The sequence below is a fragment of the Podarcis muralis genome, chromosome 14, assembly GCF_964188315.1.
Source record: "Podarcis muralis chromosome 14, rPodMur119.hap1.1, whole genome shotgun sequence".
In the NCBI taxonomy this organism is placed as follows: Eukaryota; Metazoa; Chordata; class Lepidosauria; order Squamata; family Lacertidae; genus Podarcis; species Podarcis muralis.
The window spans coordinates 9,260,490-9,278,704 of NC_135668.1; the positions used below are offsets into that span (position 1 = coordinate 9,260,490).

General features: G+C 47.0%; 1 protein-coding gene and 1 pseudogene across 3 annotated transcripts in view; one reads left to right on the forward strand and one right to left on the reverse strand.

The window, feature by feature from the left end:
• Nucleotides 1-687: 687 nt before the first annotated feature.
• Nucleotides 688-18,215, reverse strand: part of PPCDC (phosphopantothenoylcysteine decarboxylase) — a 63,717-nt gene continuing 46,189 nt past the window's right edge. For 2 of the 3 annotated variants that reach the window (XM_077918356.1, XM_077918355.1), the window contains 2 exons: nt 1,944-1,970; nt 688-1,181 (listed from right to left, as the gene is read on the reverse strand). In XM_077918356.1, coding sequence (XP_077774482.1) covers nt 958-1,181; nt 1,944-1,970 — 251 coding nt within the window. In that variant the 3' untranslated portion in view covers nt 688-957. Of the gene's footprint in view, nt 1,182-1,943; nt 1,971-18,215 lie in introns of those variants that run through there. The other variant, XM_077918357.1, reaches the window with a different exon arrangement.
• On the forward strand, nt 3,268-3,803 carry LOC114584604 (large ribosomal subunit protein uL5 pseudogene; annotated as a pseudogene).

Below are 18,215 nucleotides of genomic sequence, written 5' to 3' on the forward strand. Positions count from 1 at the left end.
GTTGTCAGCACCCGGGGCAAGGCAAGTAATTTGCGCCCCCTAACCCTCGCTCTCTCTCCCCACCGCACGGCACGCCTGGCACCCCCCCCCCCCTCCACAGTGGGCGGCGACCTGGCGGCTCGGATCGGATTCGCACAGCCAGCACTGCAATGAGAGAGAGAGAGAGAGAGAGAGAGAGAGAGAGAGCGCCAGGTAGGGGCAGAGAGCTGCGAGTGCGAGCGCCCCCCCCCCATGTTGCGCCCGGTGCGGCCGGCCTCCCCTGCATCCCCCACGCTACGCCACTGTTCCCAAAGGCCACTGTAAGAACAGGAAGCTGGTCTAGGGGTGCCATTGGTCTGATCCTGCAGGCCTCTTCTTATATTATTATATTAAGAAATCACTGGAGTCCAGCAATGAGGAGGAGAGGCAATCTGCTTTGTGGGTGGAGGAGGGCAGTCACTCTCCCTCCTGGAATGTTGGGGAATTCCAGTGGAAACAGGAGCAGGGATTTCCAGTGTTTGCTTATTTGTGCTATCTCTGGAATCCAGTAAATATGATCAGTGTGCACTGCAGTGGTTATTGGCTTGCAAGGGATACTTGATCCATGACTTGTCCCCATTTTCTTTTTTCTTTTTAAAATTTTCTTTTGTTACCGGAAAAATCTGAGGGCTCCCTTGGACAAAAAGTAAAGACACCAACCAGAGTAAATTGAAGCAAATCAGCAGCCTGTAGGCTTGGTCTTTATTGAAGAAAGACTGTCGCGACAGGGTGCTCCCCTCACTTGCAGGTGAGAGGAAAGACCCAGAAAAATAGTGTGCCAGGTCTTATAAAAACTTTTTGAAATTCCCCTCCTCTAGGTCGAGCCCACCCCCAGAAACATCATGCATACATTACAGAAAGGAGGGGTTGAGGGAGGAGTTGGTGGTAACCTGAGTGTCTTGTCACCTGGCTGGTTCCTCCTTTCCCCCTCCCCATGAGTCACTTCCAGGAGACAAAGGGGAGTTTGCAGTTTCCTGCCCCCAGAGGGAAGATCTGATCATTGTCCTTTGTTTCAGTCCATGCTGAATCCACTCCCATATGCAAGTTCTTTGTGATCTTGATTGTCTTCTGTCTGGGATCATCTGGGCAGGGCTCCTGTGGATGTGCTGAGACGGTGAAGGGATTATGGCTGACCAGGACCAAGCCACCCCCCTTTGATAGTCCTTGTCATATGGAGTAAAATAAAAATGGAACAGTGCAAATCCGATGTATGGTTGATTTTCTATGAATTTATAACAGAAATGTGGCGTATGTAGTGTGTGAGTGTGTGTGTGTGTGTGTGTGTGTGTGTGTGTGTGTGTGTGAGTGAAGTTTGTACAAACAGAATGATTGGGGTGGGGGGTTCCTGCTACACTTTACATAACTAAGAATAAAAATGTGCGCCCCACCACTGAGACCATTCCAGCCTCCCAAAATTTCAACACCTCTTGCAATGGTTTGACCCCCTTTCCCTTTTAACAGTACAAATTCTACAAATACCCTCCATATCTCCTCAGAATCATTTCTCCTGCATATTCCCTGTCTTACCTTAATAGCACATGTTAATTTATCATTAATAGCTATATCCCACACCTCTTTATACCTTTCTTCCTTTTTATATTTTGCTTTCCCCTTCCACTTCCTAGCTATCATAATGCGTGCAAATCAGTCTCTTAAGATTAAGAAATAGTATTCTTTATGAAATTGGATATCAATATATGTATCAAGGCTTTGAGATTAGACCACTGAAGAAGCCCGGAAAACTCCTTTGGGAGTGTGCTACCTTCAAGCTCCAGTAAAAGGGCCCCATCGGGGGCAAACAGCAGCCTTACTTGGACTGCCAGGGCAAAACAAGTGCAAAACGCCAGCACCCTGTTACAACTTCACTAACATCCATCTACAACTTCACTAGCATCTCTCAGTATTTTGAACAACACTGAACTTACCCTTTGTTGGTATCTTCATGAACTGACCTAAAAAGATAAAGAAAAAAGACTGAGTTAAGCATTTGAAAAATCCATTGAAACCAGACGTTATAAGCTCATCTTTGGTTGGGTAGTTCATAAGGCTCTGTGGCTTTGCACAAGGTTTTGTATTTTTCTCAGAAGATTGATAAAGAATGTATAATTATTTTGGTAATTATTGTGTGTATATTAGTTGCCAACGTGTTGCATGAGTCGTACTACTTCTATCAGTAGCACAGGTTGCATTTTTCTAGTGTTAATAAATTTGTGAGCAAGTCATTCATAGCCTGCAAACCTTCCACCCCATCGTAAATTGATAATAATGCCACTTTTGGTTAGCTTTAGCCCAGGGACTTCTGTTATCTCCTTAAACACCCTTTGCCAGAAAAATGGTACATATTTGCAATTTCCCCATTTTCATTGTGTTTCTTTTCCATTGAAAAGAAAAGCACTTGCAATGACCCTTACTAAACGCTTGGGTTTTATAAATGTCAGGATTTAGTTAGAGTCGAATCTGAGAAGTAGGCACACCCCAGGTGTGTACTAGGGGTAGTAGGGGTAGAAGTGTGCTTGACCCACTGATAAGAATCAGTAATTAGCATGCATAAACACGAATTAAATTTGGCAGATTTCTGAAGTTGTGTACAGTGTTACCTTGGGTTACAAACACCTAGGGTTACAAACACTTCAGGTTACAGACTCCGCTAACCCGGAAGTAGTACCTCGGGTTAAGAACTTTACCTCAGGATGAGAACAGAAATTGCACGCCGGCCGCAGTGGGAGGCCCCATTAGCTAAAGTGGTACCTCAGGTTAAGAACGGTTTCAACTTAAGAACGGACCGCCAGAACGAATTAAGTTCGTAACCAGAGGTACCACTGTATTAGGACAGTAAAGGTACAGGGACCCCTGACCATTCGGTCCAGTCATGGCCGACTCTGGGGTTGCAGCGCTCATCTCGCTTTATTGGCCGAGGGAGCTGGCGTACAGCTTCCGGGTCATGTGGCCAGCATGACTAGGCCGCTTCTGGCGAACCAGAGCAGCACACGGAAACGCCGTTTACCTTCCCACCGGAGTGGTACCTATTTATCTACTTGCACTTTGACGTGCTTTCGAACTGCTAGGTTGGCAGGAGCAGGGAGCGAGCAATGGGAGCTCACCCCATCGCGGGGATTCGAACAGCCAACCTTCTGATCGGGAAGTCCTAGGTTCTGTGGTTTAACCCAGAGTGCCACCCGCGTCCCCATTAGGACAGTAATCCTAGCCAATCAACAAGTTTTAACTCGGTTCTGGGGCTGTCACAATCTCTTGCACACCTCCAAGATGGCACAACAGGACCAGGGGGAGAAGGAGAAGCCCATGCGGGAAATGCACATCCACCAACCTTGCCTGAACGTCTGTGTTGGGGAAAGTGGAGACAGGCTCAGCCAAAGTGCTGGAGCAGCTCATGGGCCAGACTCCTGTTTTCTCAAAAGCTTGATAGACAGCCAGGTCCTTTGGGAGCAGGAGAAACGAGAAGATAGCCATTCACTGCACTATATGCTGGGGGCCAAAGCTGAGGAGATCTTGGAGAAAGGGCTGAAGGTGCGAGAATACGAGCTGAGGAGGAATAACTCTTCTGACACCGGCAACTTTGGCTTCGGAATCCAGGAGCACATTGATCTAGGGATGAAATACGATCCAAGTGTTGGTTCTGCACAGGCCAGGCTTCAGCCTTGCTGACAAGAAGCACCAAACTGGTGGCATTGGGGTCCAGCACCGAATCAGCAAGGAGGAAGCCATGCGTTGGTTCCAGCAGAAGTATGATGATGGCATCATCCTTCTTGGTAAATGAAAAGTTTCCAGTATAAAAAAGCAAATAATTTTTCCCAATATAAAAAAAGTGTTAACTCAAAAGACTAATTTCCTCCTGAAGGAACCGCCTGTGGGGATAGATCATTTAACGTTCAAAGCATTGAAAGGGCTAAGTGTGAATAGGTATGAAAGCTAATCTCCTGTGAGGTAATGAGCTTTAGCACATCAAAGGAGGGAACTTCCCCTGGGTTATGAGACAATAATTTTGGCTAGGGGCAGAAGCTGTAGGGTTAGGGCTGGAGTGATGTAACCAGAAACTTGTATTGTGCCCTGCAGAGAAAAAATGGTGCTGGGCTTATTGTTGCCGCTGCTATGGCATAAATTGGTGTGTTTTGGGGTACTGCTGCTGTAAGACGCTCCATAAGTAGGCTCAGCTTGTATACATGTGTAAATAAACCAAATATCACGAAGACACCACAGTCGCCATTGTGCCTAATCTTCCAAAGGAAACACAAATCCTGGGTGAGTGCCTGGAACCCTCGAAGTCTTGCGCAATGATTGGGGTGGCATTTAACAATGCCTTGTGGAATAATGTAATAACAGTGCAATTAATGGTGCGAAATTCTGCCACATGGGACCATGAGACTGCAGTGGTACCTTGGGTTAAGACCTTAATTCATTCTGGAGGTCCGTTCTTAACCTGAAATGGTTCTTAACCTGAGGTACCACTTTAGCTAATGGGGCCTCCTGCTGCCGCCGCGCCGCCAGCGCGCAATTTCTGTTCTCATCCTGAAGCAAAGTTCTTAACCCAAGGTACTACTTCTGGGTTAGCGGAGTCTGTAACCTGAAGCGTCTGTAACCTGAAGCGTCTGTAACCCGAGGTACCACTGTAATGGCATTTTTTTGGTTGGAAGCCGAAATGCAGCAGAACGGAAACAGTGCTGCATGCAGTCAACACAGCCTGGAAAGGAAATAAACGCCTCCTCACATCCCTAGTTGCCCAAAGAGCCAGCAAACAAACACAGGAGTTCCACTAAAGGCTGGCAGTCGCGAGCGCAGGTGTTGCCGGTGCCTAAAGTATTATAATGAAGGTTCCTGACAGATATCTCTTGGGAGGGACAGCACCAATTAGAGAAGAACTACAGAAATCATATTCAATCTGGTTGTCACCTACCCAGCCTCTGCAGGCAAGGGCACCCAGAGATGGGTGATAGGAACACAGCAAGCTGCCTTAGATGAGTCAGGCCACTACTCCATCTAGCTCAGCATTGTTCTCACCTGGAGTAGCCAACGTGGTGCCCTCCAGATGTTCTTGGCCTTCAACTCCCATTAGCCCAAGCCAGCATAGTCAATGGCCAAGAGTGATGGGTGGTGAGATCCAACAACATCTGAAGGGCACCATATTGGCTGTCCCTTGTCTACACTGACCAGCAGCAGCTCAGGACACAGGAGTCTTTTCCAACCCTCTCTGGGGATGTCAGAGATGGAATTCAGGACCTTCTGCATGCAATGCACGTGTTCTGTCGCTGAGCACATCACCCTCACAGCTTGGACAATGACCTCAACTGCTGGGCAGAATCGCATGGGGTTATCTATAATAAGTACTGATGCAAAATGTGCAGTTCCGTTTCCAAAGCCTGCTTTCACAACATGTCCCAGCTTGCTGGGAAACATTCTTGGGAATCTGCATCCTGACCTTGAAGCTTCCAGGCTGTTATGGCTGAAGCAAACCCAGGTCTGTGACGGTTTCTGATAAGACCATTTCTGTTGCCCAGCCTCCATTCCTGAACAAAATTCCTGAGTCACTTGTTTAGTAGAAGGCTCCTGGGAAGCTCTGTTTTAATCAAGACTCCCCAAGTCCTTGATATATCTTGAGTACATCTTGCTAACAACTTGCACTTCTGGGAATTCCATCCATCGAAATATCTAACCGAAAGGTCAGGTCACAAGATTTTGCTGGTTATGTGGTAAAACAACGATGAGAGCTTACTTCTCCTTTTTTCTTTCTCTGGTGACTAGTCTTGTTAGGATGTTCTGGTGGGTCACAAGCACGGACCTCCTCTGCCCTGTAACCACCATTATAAGAAGGCCATGTGGGACTCAGATATGGAAGCTGCACAGAATCCTGTTCAGGGTTCCAGCCAGGCAGTCAGGTCCTATTCCAGGATACTCTGCATGCGTGCCACGTATTCAGAGCACATGGCTTCCCCCACGTAATGCTGGGAACTGTTGTTTCTTAAGGGTGCCAGAAATTATAGCTCTGTGAGGTGCTAACTACAATTCCCAAGTTTCTTTGGAGGGAAGTCATATGCTTTAAAGGTATGGTGTGTACCCAGTCAAGTGTTTGTTCCAATGCTCCATACCTGATTTCTATTGCACCCTTCCAACATTTTATGTCCACTGGGCATGCCCAGTACTCATTGAGCTGTTTCTGGTCTAGCACAGTTGTGCTTCTAAAGATTTTTTTGGACTTCTGCAAACCCTGATGTTCCCCCTAAGTCTACCAATGCCACCTTTTTGTTTATGGATAATAGTTTTATCTACATGAAGGTCCACACACTCTCCTGAACTTTGATGTAGAAGGAATCAGGGCTTTTTTCCTGCCGTAACTTGCTGTAACTCCATTCAAGAACCTCTCAGGTGGGCGCCATTCTCATTATAAGAGAACAAGGGAGGCGTTCATAGTGAGTTCTGGCACCTATTTTTCTAGCAAAATAGCACTGATAGGAATTATTTACAGTGGTACCTCGGGTTACATATGCTTCAGGTTACAGACTCCACTAACCCAGAAATAGTGCCTCATGTTAAGAACTTTGCTTCAGGATGAGAACAGAAATCGTGCTCTGGCGGCACGAGAGCAGCAGGAGGCCCCATTAGCTAAAGTGGTGCTTCAGGTTAAGAACAGTCTCAGGTTAAGAACAGACCTCCGGAACGAATTAAGTACTTAACCCGAGGTACCATTGTATTTAATACATTTGTTAGTCGCTTTATCTTGCCCAGAGCAACCCAAAGCAACTTGCAACCAACCACAAATAAGAATAAGCATGGCATATCATTATTATTATTATTATTATTATTATTATTATTATTATTCATTCATTCAAATTATATCCTACCTTTTCCCCCAAAGGAGCTCAGGGCAGCAAACCTATCAGTACTTAAAAACATTCCAAAACCAGTTAAGGACATTTTAAAACAGTTAGAAACCATATTTTATTTATTTTGTGAACTGCCCTGAGACCTGCAGGTATAGGGCAGTATATAAATTTAATAAATAATAATAATAGTGATAGTAATAACAACAACAACAACAACAACAACAACAACAACAACAATAATATATTTCCACCCGTGATTTTAATGTTGCCAAGAACAGTATCATTCAGCCATCAAATGCCCAGGTGCACAGAAATATTTTTTTAAAAAAAAATTATACATTTATTTAATTTTCAGGTTTTGAAATTTACAACTGTCAAGCGACCAAAACAAAAAGAGAATTCCATAAATTCCCATCAACTTCCCTCCTCCCCTTTGTGGGTCCTTGCATTAACAGGAATGTTTTTAAACACCTCCTAAAAGTCGATAATGAGGAACATACTGCATAATTACCAGGCAAAGCGTTCCACGGGTGGGGAATCTGCCACCAAAAAGCCCCTGTCATGGGTCAACACCAACCGGGTGGTCTCCGGGGGCACCATCACCAACAGGGCCTTGCCTTGGGTCCATCTGTCAATCTGATTTCACAAATGCCTAATGAAATATGCTTGGCATTGCCATAAATCTCAAAGGCTTTGTTGTTGTTGTTGTTAGTCGTTTAGTCGTGTCCGACTCTTCGTGATCCCATGGACCAGAGCAAAGTATTGGAGCCTCAGCTTCAGGATCTGTCTTTTCAGTGAGCACTCAGGGCTGATTTCCTTCAGAATGGAAAGGTTTGATCTTCTTGCAGTCCATGGGACTCTCAAGAGTCTCCTCCAGCACCAGAATTCAAAAGCATCAAGGCTTAATTAGACAGCGCTAATAAGGCCCTGCCAGGACATTTAGGAGCATTTGTGATCACCACCGCAGTCATTATGAGAAATCTTACATTCATTGCATGCCCCTCTGCCCATTCACAGCAACCCGCAAAGAGTCTTTCTGAACGACGACAGTTCTCAGACCGTCCAATTTCTGCAATGAAAACGAATAAAAGCAAAAACGACGGATCCCGTATATTTCTGCAAAGCGGATGGCAGAGAGCAAGGGCAAGTGGGGGCCGCACATCTTTTCTTGACATCAAGCTGAGCTGGGCACTTGTAGAAGGAGCTGAAACCAGTGTGCAGGTGTCAAGAGCGGTAGCTGAAACGAGATAAGGAGCCCAAGGAGACGTGGGAATCCCCATCATCTCAGGATAATCAAAGGCACTCAATGCCTTTGTTACAAAGGGAGGAAATGAATCAGACCAGAATCGGTCTTTGAGTCATTTTCCAGTGATAAGAAAGCTTTTAATCACGGGCGCTCTAGCAAAGTAATAAGTGCTGGAAGCCTGCCAGGCCAGCCTATCAGCAGAAGCTGTATCTCAGAGCACGATTCAGCTCCCCCATCGCCCTGTCCTTGACCCACTTGAGATCTCCTTGTACCAGACTGTGGCTTCATGTGTAATTTGGTTCTTTTCGTGTTGCTCTGCACTAGAGCTGCCGCCTTCAGAAGAAGAAGGGGAAACCCTGGCCAGGTTCCAAAGAACGCAGTTAATGGTAGCATGCCGGTCAGAAATTCAACAGATGAAGCTTCCCCAGTGTACTTATCTCCATGCCTTACCAGAAGAAAGCTGGCAACCCTACCAAGCACATGGGTGTGGGTGTAGACACAAACATACACACACAACCAGGAAGTGTCAGGTGCTGCCCAGGTATTTTATGGGGGGTGATTTTTATAGCTAGAGTAATTTGTGAGTTTGGACCTGTCAAGCCAAAAGTCGTGTGAAGTTAATCCAAAGTCACAATTTGGTCCACCATCTTGATTCAAAATGGCTCCCTAGAATACATGGGGCACAAAGCACATTTATAGTTACACAAAATACAAACCAACAAGTGCTCATATCCCCATGTCAAATATTATACCATAGCAACAACCCGTAACTCACTGTATCTATCTATCTATCTATCATCTATCTATCTCTATCTATCTCTATCTATCTATCTATCATCTATCTATCTATTTCATAAGATGTATACACTGCTTCATTGTAGAAAATCTCAATACCTCAATTACTATCATTCATATATATGAGAACCGCAGCACAAAAATAACATAAATAATTAAATACCTTTTTAATAATGGCACGTAAATATTTCAACTCGCATTAATCTCATCAGTGGCACAGATGCTGCAAATAAATTGCTTCCGCACCACAATATTTTAATGCCATCCATAACACGGGTATCATGAATTTAATTGGGGTCATCTAATACATAAATAGCAATATGCTGTTATTAATTTATTTGATAGGGTGTTAGTCATTTGTTCTGTTTTTTATTTATTTACAATCTTACAAAGTTTCAATTATTTCATCACACACCACAACACTGTTTTTAATGAGCTGGCAGTTTATAAATAAATAAGATGACGGTGATGATTAACAACAAGAACAACAACAACAATTCAGTTTATATCTCCATTCCTATCAGTGCCTTCACTCCAAGGCAATTGTCCAGAATACCAGGGCTACACAAAGTGCCAAGCAATTGCCAGACACGACTTTCTGCTGCCTCCACCATCACATTTTGGGCCCTGGCATTGCCTAGTGGGAGGTAAAGAGAACATTGTGGTCCATTCCCCAGAACTCAAGAAAGGGCGTCCAAGACCAGAGGCTTCTCTATGCAACCAACATCAAAAGTTAAGAGCTGCTGATTCAGGAGAACAGGAAGGCTAGAAGAACAGGGAATGAGAGCAGGATTGGGACATCACAGTGGCAAACACTCCCAGCATGTGAAATGTGAAATATTTGGCCTAGTTTTAGTTGGCTTTCCTTTCGGCATCAATTTGGAATGCGGTGTGCCATCTAGGGCAAATTTTTATTATGACTATTAAGCATTTCTCACATACTGTATTGGCCTGAATATAAGCCTCACTTTCCCCCCAAATTCCGACCGGGAAAAGTTAAAGTGCGGCTTATATTCACGACCTTACGGTATGCAGCCAGGAGCGTGGGGTGAACGGCGTCAGGAGTGCAACAAAGCAGCGCCCGCCCTGTGCATAGTCCCCCGTTCTCTCCCCCCAAAGCCGGGAAGGGAGAGAGCAAGGAAGGGGAAAGGCTGTCAGCAACACAGCGCAGCTCCCCACCCCCACCCCCCCGGAGCAGCAAGGAATGGAGCGGCTTAAATTTGGGTCTTTTTGTCTTTTTTTCTTTCCCCCCCCTCCAATTTTAAAGGTGCGGCTTATATTCTAGTGCAGCTTGTATTCGGGCCAGAGCAGTATGTCTCAGCAGCCCTAACACATACCCGTCGAGTGTCCCAATTTTCTTGGGACATCCCAGAATTACAGAATAATAATAATATTTATTTTTTAAAAAATAAATGTATTTATTTTGTTTTCAGACTAAAAATTTACAGCCACATATCCAACATACAACATAGAAACAGGGTTCCAGAGAATCTCCTGAACTTCCCTCCTCCCTTTTGTGGGTCTACTGCATCTTTAATAATAATCCAAGTCTTTTACCTCTCCATTGCGTCCAAAATTCACCATTAAACTACATGTGTTATTCCAGACCTACTAAAAACAATGTTTTTTTTAAGATAAGTTATAAATTTCCCCCATTCTTTATTCAAATTTTGGTCTTCCTGATTTCTGATTCTTACAGTCATTTTAGCCGTTTTGGCACAATCCATCAACTTGATCCGCCGTTCCTCTCTGGCAGGGACTTCTTTCCATCTCTGGGCCACAGAGTAATAATAATTACCGTATTTTTCTGTGTATAATCCGAGGATTTTTAATCAAGAGGTTGGACTGGTGATTGTTGCTAGCCAGGAGCAGGAGATATACAGGGGCGATTGGGCGGGTGATTGGTGTGTGCATCAAGAGCTGCTTGGGATTGGTTGCTGTTTTGGCAATTGGGCGGGCAATTTGTGGCTGCTGGTGGGCAGACAGTTGGTGCCTTCTGCGAAGCGTGTGGTTGGCAGCTGCAGTCAGGCGGTTGAGCGATTGTCAGCAACCCCCCCCCCCAAAAAAACCCTCAACAACCCTAGGCTAAAAAGGTAAAGGTACCCCTGCCCGTACGGGCCAGTCTTGACAGACTCTAGGGTTGTGCACCCATCTCACTCTATAGGCCGGGGGCCAGCGCTGTTCGCAGACACTTCCGGGTCACGTGGCCAGCGTGACGAAGCTGCTCTGGCAAGCCAGAGCCGCACACAGAACGCCGTTTACCTTGCCGCTAGTAAGCGGTCCCTATTTATCTACTTGCACCCAGGGGTGCTTTCGAACTGCTAGGTTGGCAGGCGCTGGGACCAAACGACGGGAGTGCACCCCGCCGCGGGGATTCGAACCACCAACCTTTCGATCGGCAAGCCCTAGGCACTGAGGCTTTTACCCACAGCACCACCCGCATCTCAACCCTAGGCTATTCCCCCCCCAAAAAATAGTCCCAAAAAATAGGGGTTGTGTTATACACTGGTTGCCCCGGCCACTCTGGGCGGCTTCCAACAGGCGAACCACAGAACTCTCTGCTGCGGTTTCTTTTTATTTGGGTGAGGGGTGCAGGGCCAGCCTGCCTGGCTCCCGCGAAAGTTTTTCCCACTTCAGATTTCCTTCTTGGCTTTTGGTTCTCATTCTTGTCACGGCACGTGCCAGGCTTGTAAAGTGATGGCAAAGGCACCCAAGGATATGTGAGAACCAGGGCAGTATTAAGCATAAGCGGCGCCGGGGTGCAAAGATCCGCCCGGCCCCCCGCCCCGGATGCCCAGTCCCAGGCACGCAGGAGGCCGCCCGCCTCAGTGTCTCGCTGGCTCGGTTGCCCCCGAACTTGCAGCACAGAGTCGCCCGCAGCAGAAGAGCCTGCTGTGGCACTCCAGCCAACAGGCAGGCTCTTCCCCGGACTCAACTCTCAGGCCCCAGATTCTCAGCCTGGTGCCCCTAAGAGCCCAGCGCCCAGGTGCCCCACACCCCTGGCGCCTATGGGTAGGACGGCGCTGGTGAGAACCAAAAGACAAGCATCCCGGTTTTCCTCTGAGAAATGCTTTGAGTGTATGCAAACAGGGGCCCTGTACATTAGGGTCAATATTATTGGGTTGGATCCGGACTTTGCCTGCAGACCCACTGAAATCATAGCTAACTTAACGTCCTCTTGATTTCAATGGCCCTACTTCAAGCCTTACTAAGTGCAGATGAAGCCCCTTACCACCCTGTTTTACCTGCCTAGCAAATGTCCCCATCCTGCTCCTTTTGAGGATGAAATAATACTGTGATAGATATATTCATTCCTAATGGAACTTGCACCAAAATGCTGCCAGACAGAGTGGCGCTGCTCAGGTTTACAGGAGGCCAGCCATGCCGTGTCCAGGATATTCCATTTCATTCCCCATTCCTCCTCCCCCCCCCCCACGCTGGCACCAACAGTCAGTCATCATTCCATAGCCACTGAGCACAGCTTGGTCCTCACTGGGCTGGTTTTTAGGGGTTCCCTGCCTTCGGGTTTCTTTTCCTTGAGGAGTTTGCATATCTCTGTCGATTTCAGGGCTTTCCCAGAGCTTCCAGTCCTTCCCTCTCACATGTAGGTATTACTGCTTTGTCTACATAAGCAATGGGCTGGCATGCCTAGCAGAAACAGAGGGAACGAATGGAAGTGGCTGCAACAAAAAGTCGCACCGCAGAGTGTTCCTCTTCGTATTCTCCACCAGAATACTCCATTCCATTTCCGCGCCCACCTGCTTTTCTTGGATTATTCCATTCCGCGTGCGCCCCCTCACATTTTCTGTCCCCGCCCCGCTACAGTCAATCAGTATTCCATGGCCAATGAGCATGCTTAGTTCCCGCTCCCACCCCCAAGATACACAGTCCCATCTGAACAGCTGAAATTGAGTAAATAAATTGTGGTGCTTCAGGTTAGGAACATAGGGAACCATTGCTCAATATTGTCTACAATGACTCTCTCAAGGGGTTCGGACAGGTAGGCACACCATGAACCTATAGACTACAGGCACTGTGCGGCTCATAATTTGTGGGCTATGGGACTTACTGGGACCTGCTGGCAGTCCTAGCTTGAGCTCGGTTATTTATTTATTTAAAAGCATTTCCAAACCGCTTCACATTTTTTCAAAAAATAAAAATAATCTTTAAGAGGCATCCAAGAACACAACATGGAAAAACAGCACAACTGTTTCCTAACAACAGAGATACAAACGTCACCCCAACGGTCTTTGGAAATCAGATTAAAAACAAAAAGTTCCGTGAAAACAGGGCCCAATCTTATGAGCCTGGGCAAAGAAGTTATGTCTTTGCAAGACTTCTGGAGCAACTGGTGAATGGGGCTTTGTGTCCCAAGCGTGGGAAATCCTTTCTATCTGAGGGACCACATTTTCCAGGTGGCATACATACCCTTCAACATTTCTCCAATGAAAATAGGGACGTCTCATTCCATAATGATAATTTTACTATTTATACCCCACACAGCATACCTGGTTGCCCCAGAAACACTGGGCAGCTTCCAACATATATAAAAACATTAAACATTATGGGGAGGGGGAAAACTTCCCTATAAAGGATTGCCTTCAGACAGCTTGGGCGTCGGAAAACTCCATACCCTCCAACATTTCTCCAATGAAAATAGGAAATAGACATGCTAAGGAAAAGCGGGAAATTCGATCAAATCAGAAACCCGGATGGCTTCTCTAAATCAGGGGCATCGCTGGAAAATAGGGGCGCTTGGAGGGTTTGAGGTGGGCAACGCTCTGGGTTGCAGGAGGAGGGGGCGCACTGATAGCTATGCTAGGGGTGGTGAAAGTGTCCATGGACAGACAGACAGACACACCATCCTCAATCGAAACAAACAAGAGATGTTATCAGAGTTCAAGGCACATTCCAGCCAGGCAAGACCACCAGAGGAGGGTGCCGAGGACAGGTGTTTGCCTGGACAGAGGAACAAGGGTCACATAGAGCCCAGACACCAAGATCCAGCTCCGATGGCCTTCTGGTGGTTCCCTCACTGTGAGAAGTGACGTTACAGGGGACCTGGCAGAGGGCCTTCTTGGTAGTGGCACCAGCCCTGTGGAACACCCTCCTCTCAGGTGTCCTATAAACAATTATAGGACTTCACATAAATTTCAGAAGGCAGCCCTGTTTTAATGTTCAATGTTTCATTATGTTTCTGTATATCCTGGAAGCTGCCCAGAGTGGCTGGGGCAACCCACTCAGATGGGTGGGGTACAAATAATATAACCGTCATCATCATTATTATTATTACCGGGAGGGCCTCATTTGGTCCCCAGTCCCCACCCGTGATTTACATACTGGGTTGGGCAGCTGTAGCAATCCTCAACTCTAAAGCAAACAGCTTTCATCCATTCTGTGGACCTTGTTTGTTTTCCTTTACAATGCCTGCAGGCACTTGGCTGCAAAGTGTGCTAATCCATCAATCAGTTTGGGTGGGCAGCCTTTGTCCTCCCTCTTTTGTGGCAGGTGGCAAACAAGGCAAATGTTGAAAGGTTTCGACACTCGCTGAGACTGATGCCTGAAGCCCGGGCTTTCACGTTCCTTTATAGTCAAGGCGGGCCCAGTGAAAATATTTTAAAACTGCTGGCGGACATAGACGGAGAGCCCTGTCGACGACGCAGGCAGGAAGTCACGTGGCGACTCCGAGGCAAGCGGCAATCTCTCCACCGCAGCCCTCCGTCTGCAGGATGGAGATAACTGATTCCGATCTACCTTGCAGGGTTACTTTGAGGTTTACAAGATAATGTATGTGAAATTCTGAGAATACTCGAAAGCATCTCAGTGGGGGATGGTCGTAGCTCCACGGTGGAGCATCTGCTTCATGCGCCAACAGTCCCAGTTTCAATCCCTGGCATCTTCATATAGGACTGGGAGAGACTCCTTATCCATGGGGAGCCTCTGCCGGTCAGTGTAGACTAACCAATGGTCCATTTCAAACCTGCAAACCTTCTCACTTGGGACATCAATGGGGCGGAACTGACATGCCATCTCTGGAGGAGGAAAAAGAAGAAGAAGAAGAGTTTGGATTTGATATCCCGCTTTATCACTACCCGAAGGAGTCTCAAAGCGGCTCACAATCTCCTTTCCCTTCCTCCCCCACAACAAACACTCTGTGAGGTGAGTGGGGCTGAGAGACTTCAGAGAAGTGGGACTGGCCCAAGGTCACCCAGCAGCTGCACATGGAGGAGCGGAGACGGGAACGGCCCGGTCTACCACTCTTAACCACTACACCACGCTGGCTCTCTTAAACTTAAGCACATGTTGCAGAGTTCCCCACAAAATAGACCAGAGGCAATTTTACTTCAGCAGAGCTTTACTGCTACTGAAAGCAAATGAGCATAATGGTCACAAATCCAATACGTTCAGGATTGGCACTGTCTATAAGAAATCCAGTTGCAGCACTTACAATAAAACTTACAATGCTTATAATAAGACTTAAACTTAACACTCTAGCATACAGAACACCAGATCAAAGAGACAGAAAGAGAAAGTAAAAGACCCAAGGCCCCTCCTGGCCTCTTATTATAGTCAGCATGACCTTGGCAGAAAGATAACAGAATTGATTTAAACCAGCTGCACTCAGCTTCTCAGAAGGAGTAACCAAAACAAGAAACGTCTGCCGGTTTCTTTCACATAGGAAACTTTCCAAAGGTTCCAAAATACTCTTGAACCAAGCAGAACGGGAAAGATCTCTACACATCAGATCAATACTTTCTGTACTAAGAAATGCAAACTGACAGGAACCAAAGGGGAGAAGGAGCATCTCTCCTCCGCTGGGCTCTGGCGTGTGAGGGGAGGTACGGACAGCCTCTGTAGGGAGATGACCCTTGCAGCACCTGCCATGCCGGGGGCTCCTGCAGCAGGTGGGCCAGTGCTGCAGTCACTGGGCACTGGGCTTCACAATGGCAGCCTATCGTCTTCCGCCCATTCTCCAGCAACCGCTATGAGCCGCAAAAGGGCAGCAGTGGCCATGGAGAGGCTTAACAGGTTCATCCTACTCCCAGAGCTCAAGAACTGTTCTGGAGGGGGAAAGCGGGACATTCTCAGATCCAAAACTGGGAATGGTTTTGTGAATCCAGGACGTCCTGGTAAAATCTGGGCAGTTGTGGGAGTCTGCTGTTTTAGTATGGGGCAGCTGCCTATGGACTCTTGCTTTCTCTCATGCTTTGGGAAGCTGGGGGAAGGCAGGGCTCTTCCTTCGGGGCCACCTCACGACCCAAACGCTGTGGGGCTGTGCTCAGACTAATCCCAAATAATCCCAAAGCAGGTGAGTGGGTTGCAGAGTGCTTCTCTTTCAACACTTGCTGTTGTTGTTCTTCTGCATTCCAGTAAGAGGATGCTGCCTCTGTTGAGCGCTGGAAGGAAAGGTGCCTTTGTATAAATACGGGGCCCAGAGGGGCAGCTGGAGGCTTTGACCCTCTTGGTCTCCATTATCTCAGCAAGGTTCAGGTTGCAACCTGTCTGGCAGACAGGCTGCATCTTGAAGAGCATTTCCTCCAGCCAGCCAAGCCGCAACAGGAAAAAAACACACACTTCCTAGATCTGTTTCACTCTTACACCGCTGCCTCCTTGTCTCCTGCTGCAACCACTGTTGTGCCCAGCCTGGCTTAGAGGCTGGGAAGTGATCAGCCGTGATCCACAAGGAAGGCTTTTGGGTAAAGGTAAAGGGACCCCTGACCGCTAGGTCCAGTCACGGACGACTCTGGGGTTGCAGCGCTCGTCTCGCTTTTGTGTAGTCAGTCACTAATCCCCATCAATTTAAACTGAATTCATGTTCTTCCCCCCTTTCACCCCCAGATTATGTGAGTACAGAGGGAACATAGGAATTCAAATCTGAGCAATATGGTTCAGTGCTGTCTACACTAACCGGCAATGGCTCTCTAGGTTTTTGCTGCAGAAATGTGGAGAGATGAATTTAAGGGCTAGGGGAAAGTGAGTATCAGAGAGAACAGAAACAGACAAATCCTTCTATTCCTATATGCAATTAGAAAAAACAAGTGAAACAATTTAGACAAAAGCAGCAGAGTATAGATTCAACAAAAGAGATATGGTGGGTCCCGTAAACTGCCCAAAGTCAGGGAACATAGGTACTCCTTCAGAAGCTGCACAATGAAAGTGTTAGTTGCATCTCTGTAGGGAGGGAATCCCCAAATTTAGTGTCTGCCACAAAGAAAGTCTTCCCCCTTTATATACCTTTCCTTATACAAATGATTCAGTCCCCAATTAATTACCCCGATTAGGCCTTAACAATAGAGCAATCCTTCTTCTGTATAGCTTTGACTCCTTTCCAACTGGTTTTGACGCTCTTCCAGCAAGTCTTGGTGCCTTTCCAACAGAAGCCAGCCCTCTGAGGGATGGCGCCATATTGTTTTGGACAAGCACAGATGGGCCTGGAATGCAGGCAGGACGCATAGTGACTTTATCAGGAGCAAAACTTGCAATCACTTACCCAAACTTCCTAAATTAACTACTGGTTGGTAAAGCAGATCACTTCCTTTCAAGCTTTAAACTTCCTGCTTCTTCTCCAAGATAGTTAGTTCAAGCTAGTTACAGCATGAGCTAGGAAGAAGAAGAAGAGTTTGGATTTGATATCCCGCTTTATCACTACCCTAAGGAGTCTCAAAGCGGCTAACATTCTCCTTTCCCTTCCTCCCCCACAACAAACACTCTGTGAGGTGAGTGGGGCTGAGAGACTTCAAAGAAGTGTGACTAGCCCAAGGTCACCCAGCAGCTGCATGTGGAGGAGTGGGAAGCGAACCCGGTTCACCAGATTACGAGTCTACCGCTCTAACCACTACACCACACCGGCATGCAGGGTTGGCTGATGTCCAGTTTTCAGCATTGTGATACATCACCAGCTAAACATTGCAATACACTGATATATCACAATGTCTGAAATAAGGATGGAGCTCTGTAGAAGCATTGGCTGGCTTCACGGTTTTCCCCATATTGTGATTTTTGACACACACACATCATGATTCGCAATATATTGCCAGGTCAAAATGAGGAGTTGGGTTACAGCCAGCTAAGTTACAGCTTCCGGGTCATGTGGCCAGCATGACTAAGCCGCTTCTGGCAAACCAGAGCAGCGCACGGAAACACCTTCCCACCGGAGCGGTACCTATTTATCCACTTGCACTTTGATGTGCTTTCGAACTGCTAGGTGGGCAGGAACAGGGACCGAGCAACGGGAGCTCACCCCGTTGCAGGGATTCGAACTGCCGACCTTCTGATCAGCAAGCCCTAGGCTCTGTGGTTTAGACCACAGCGCCACCCGTGTC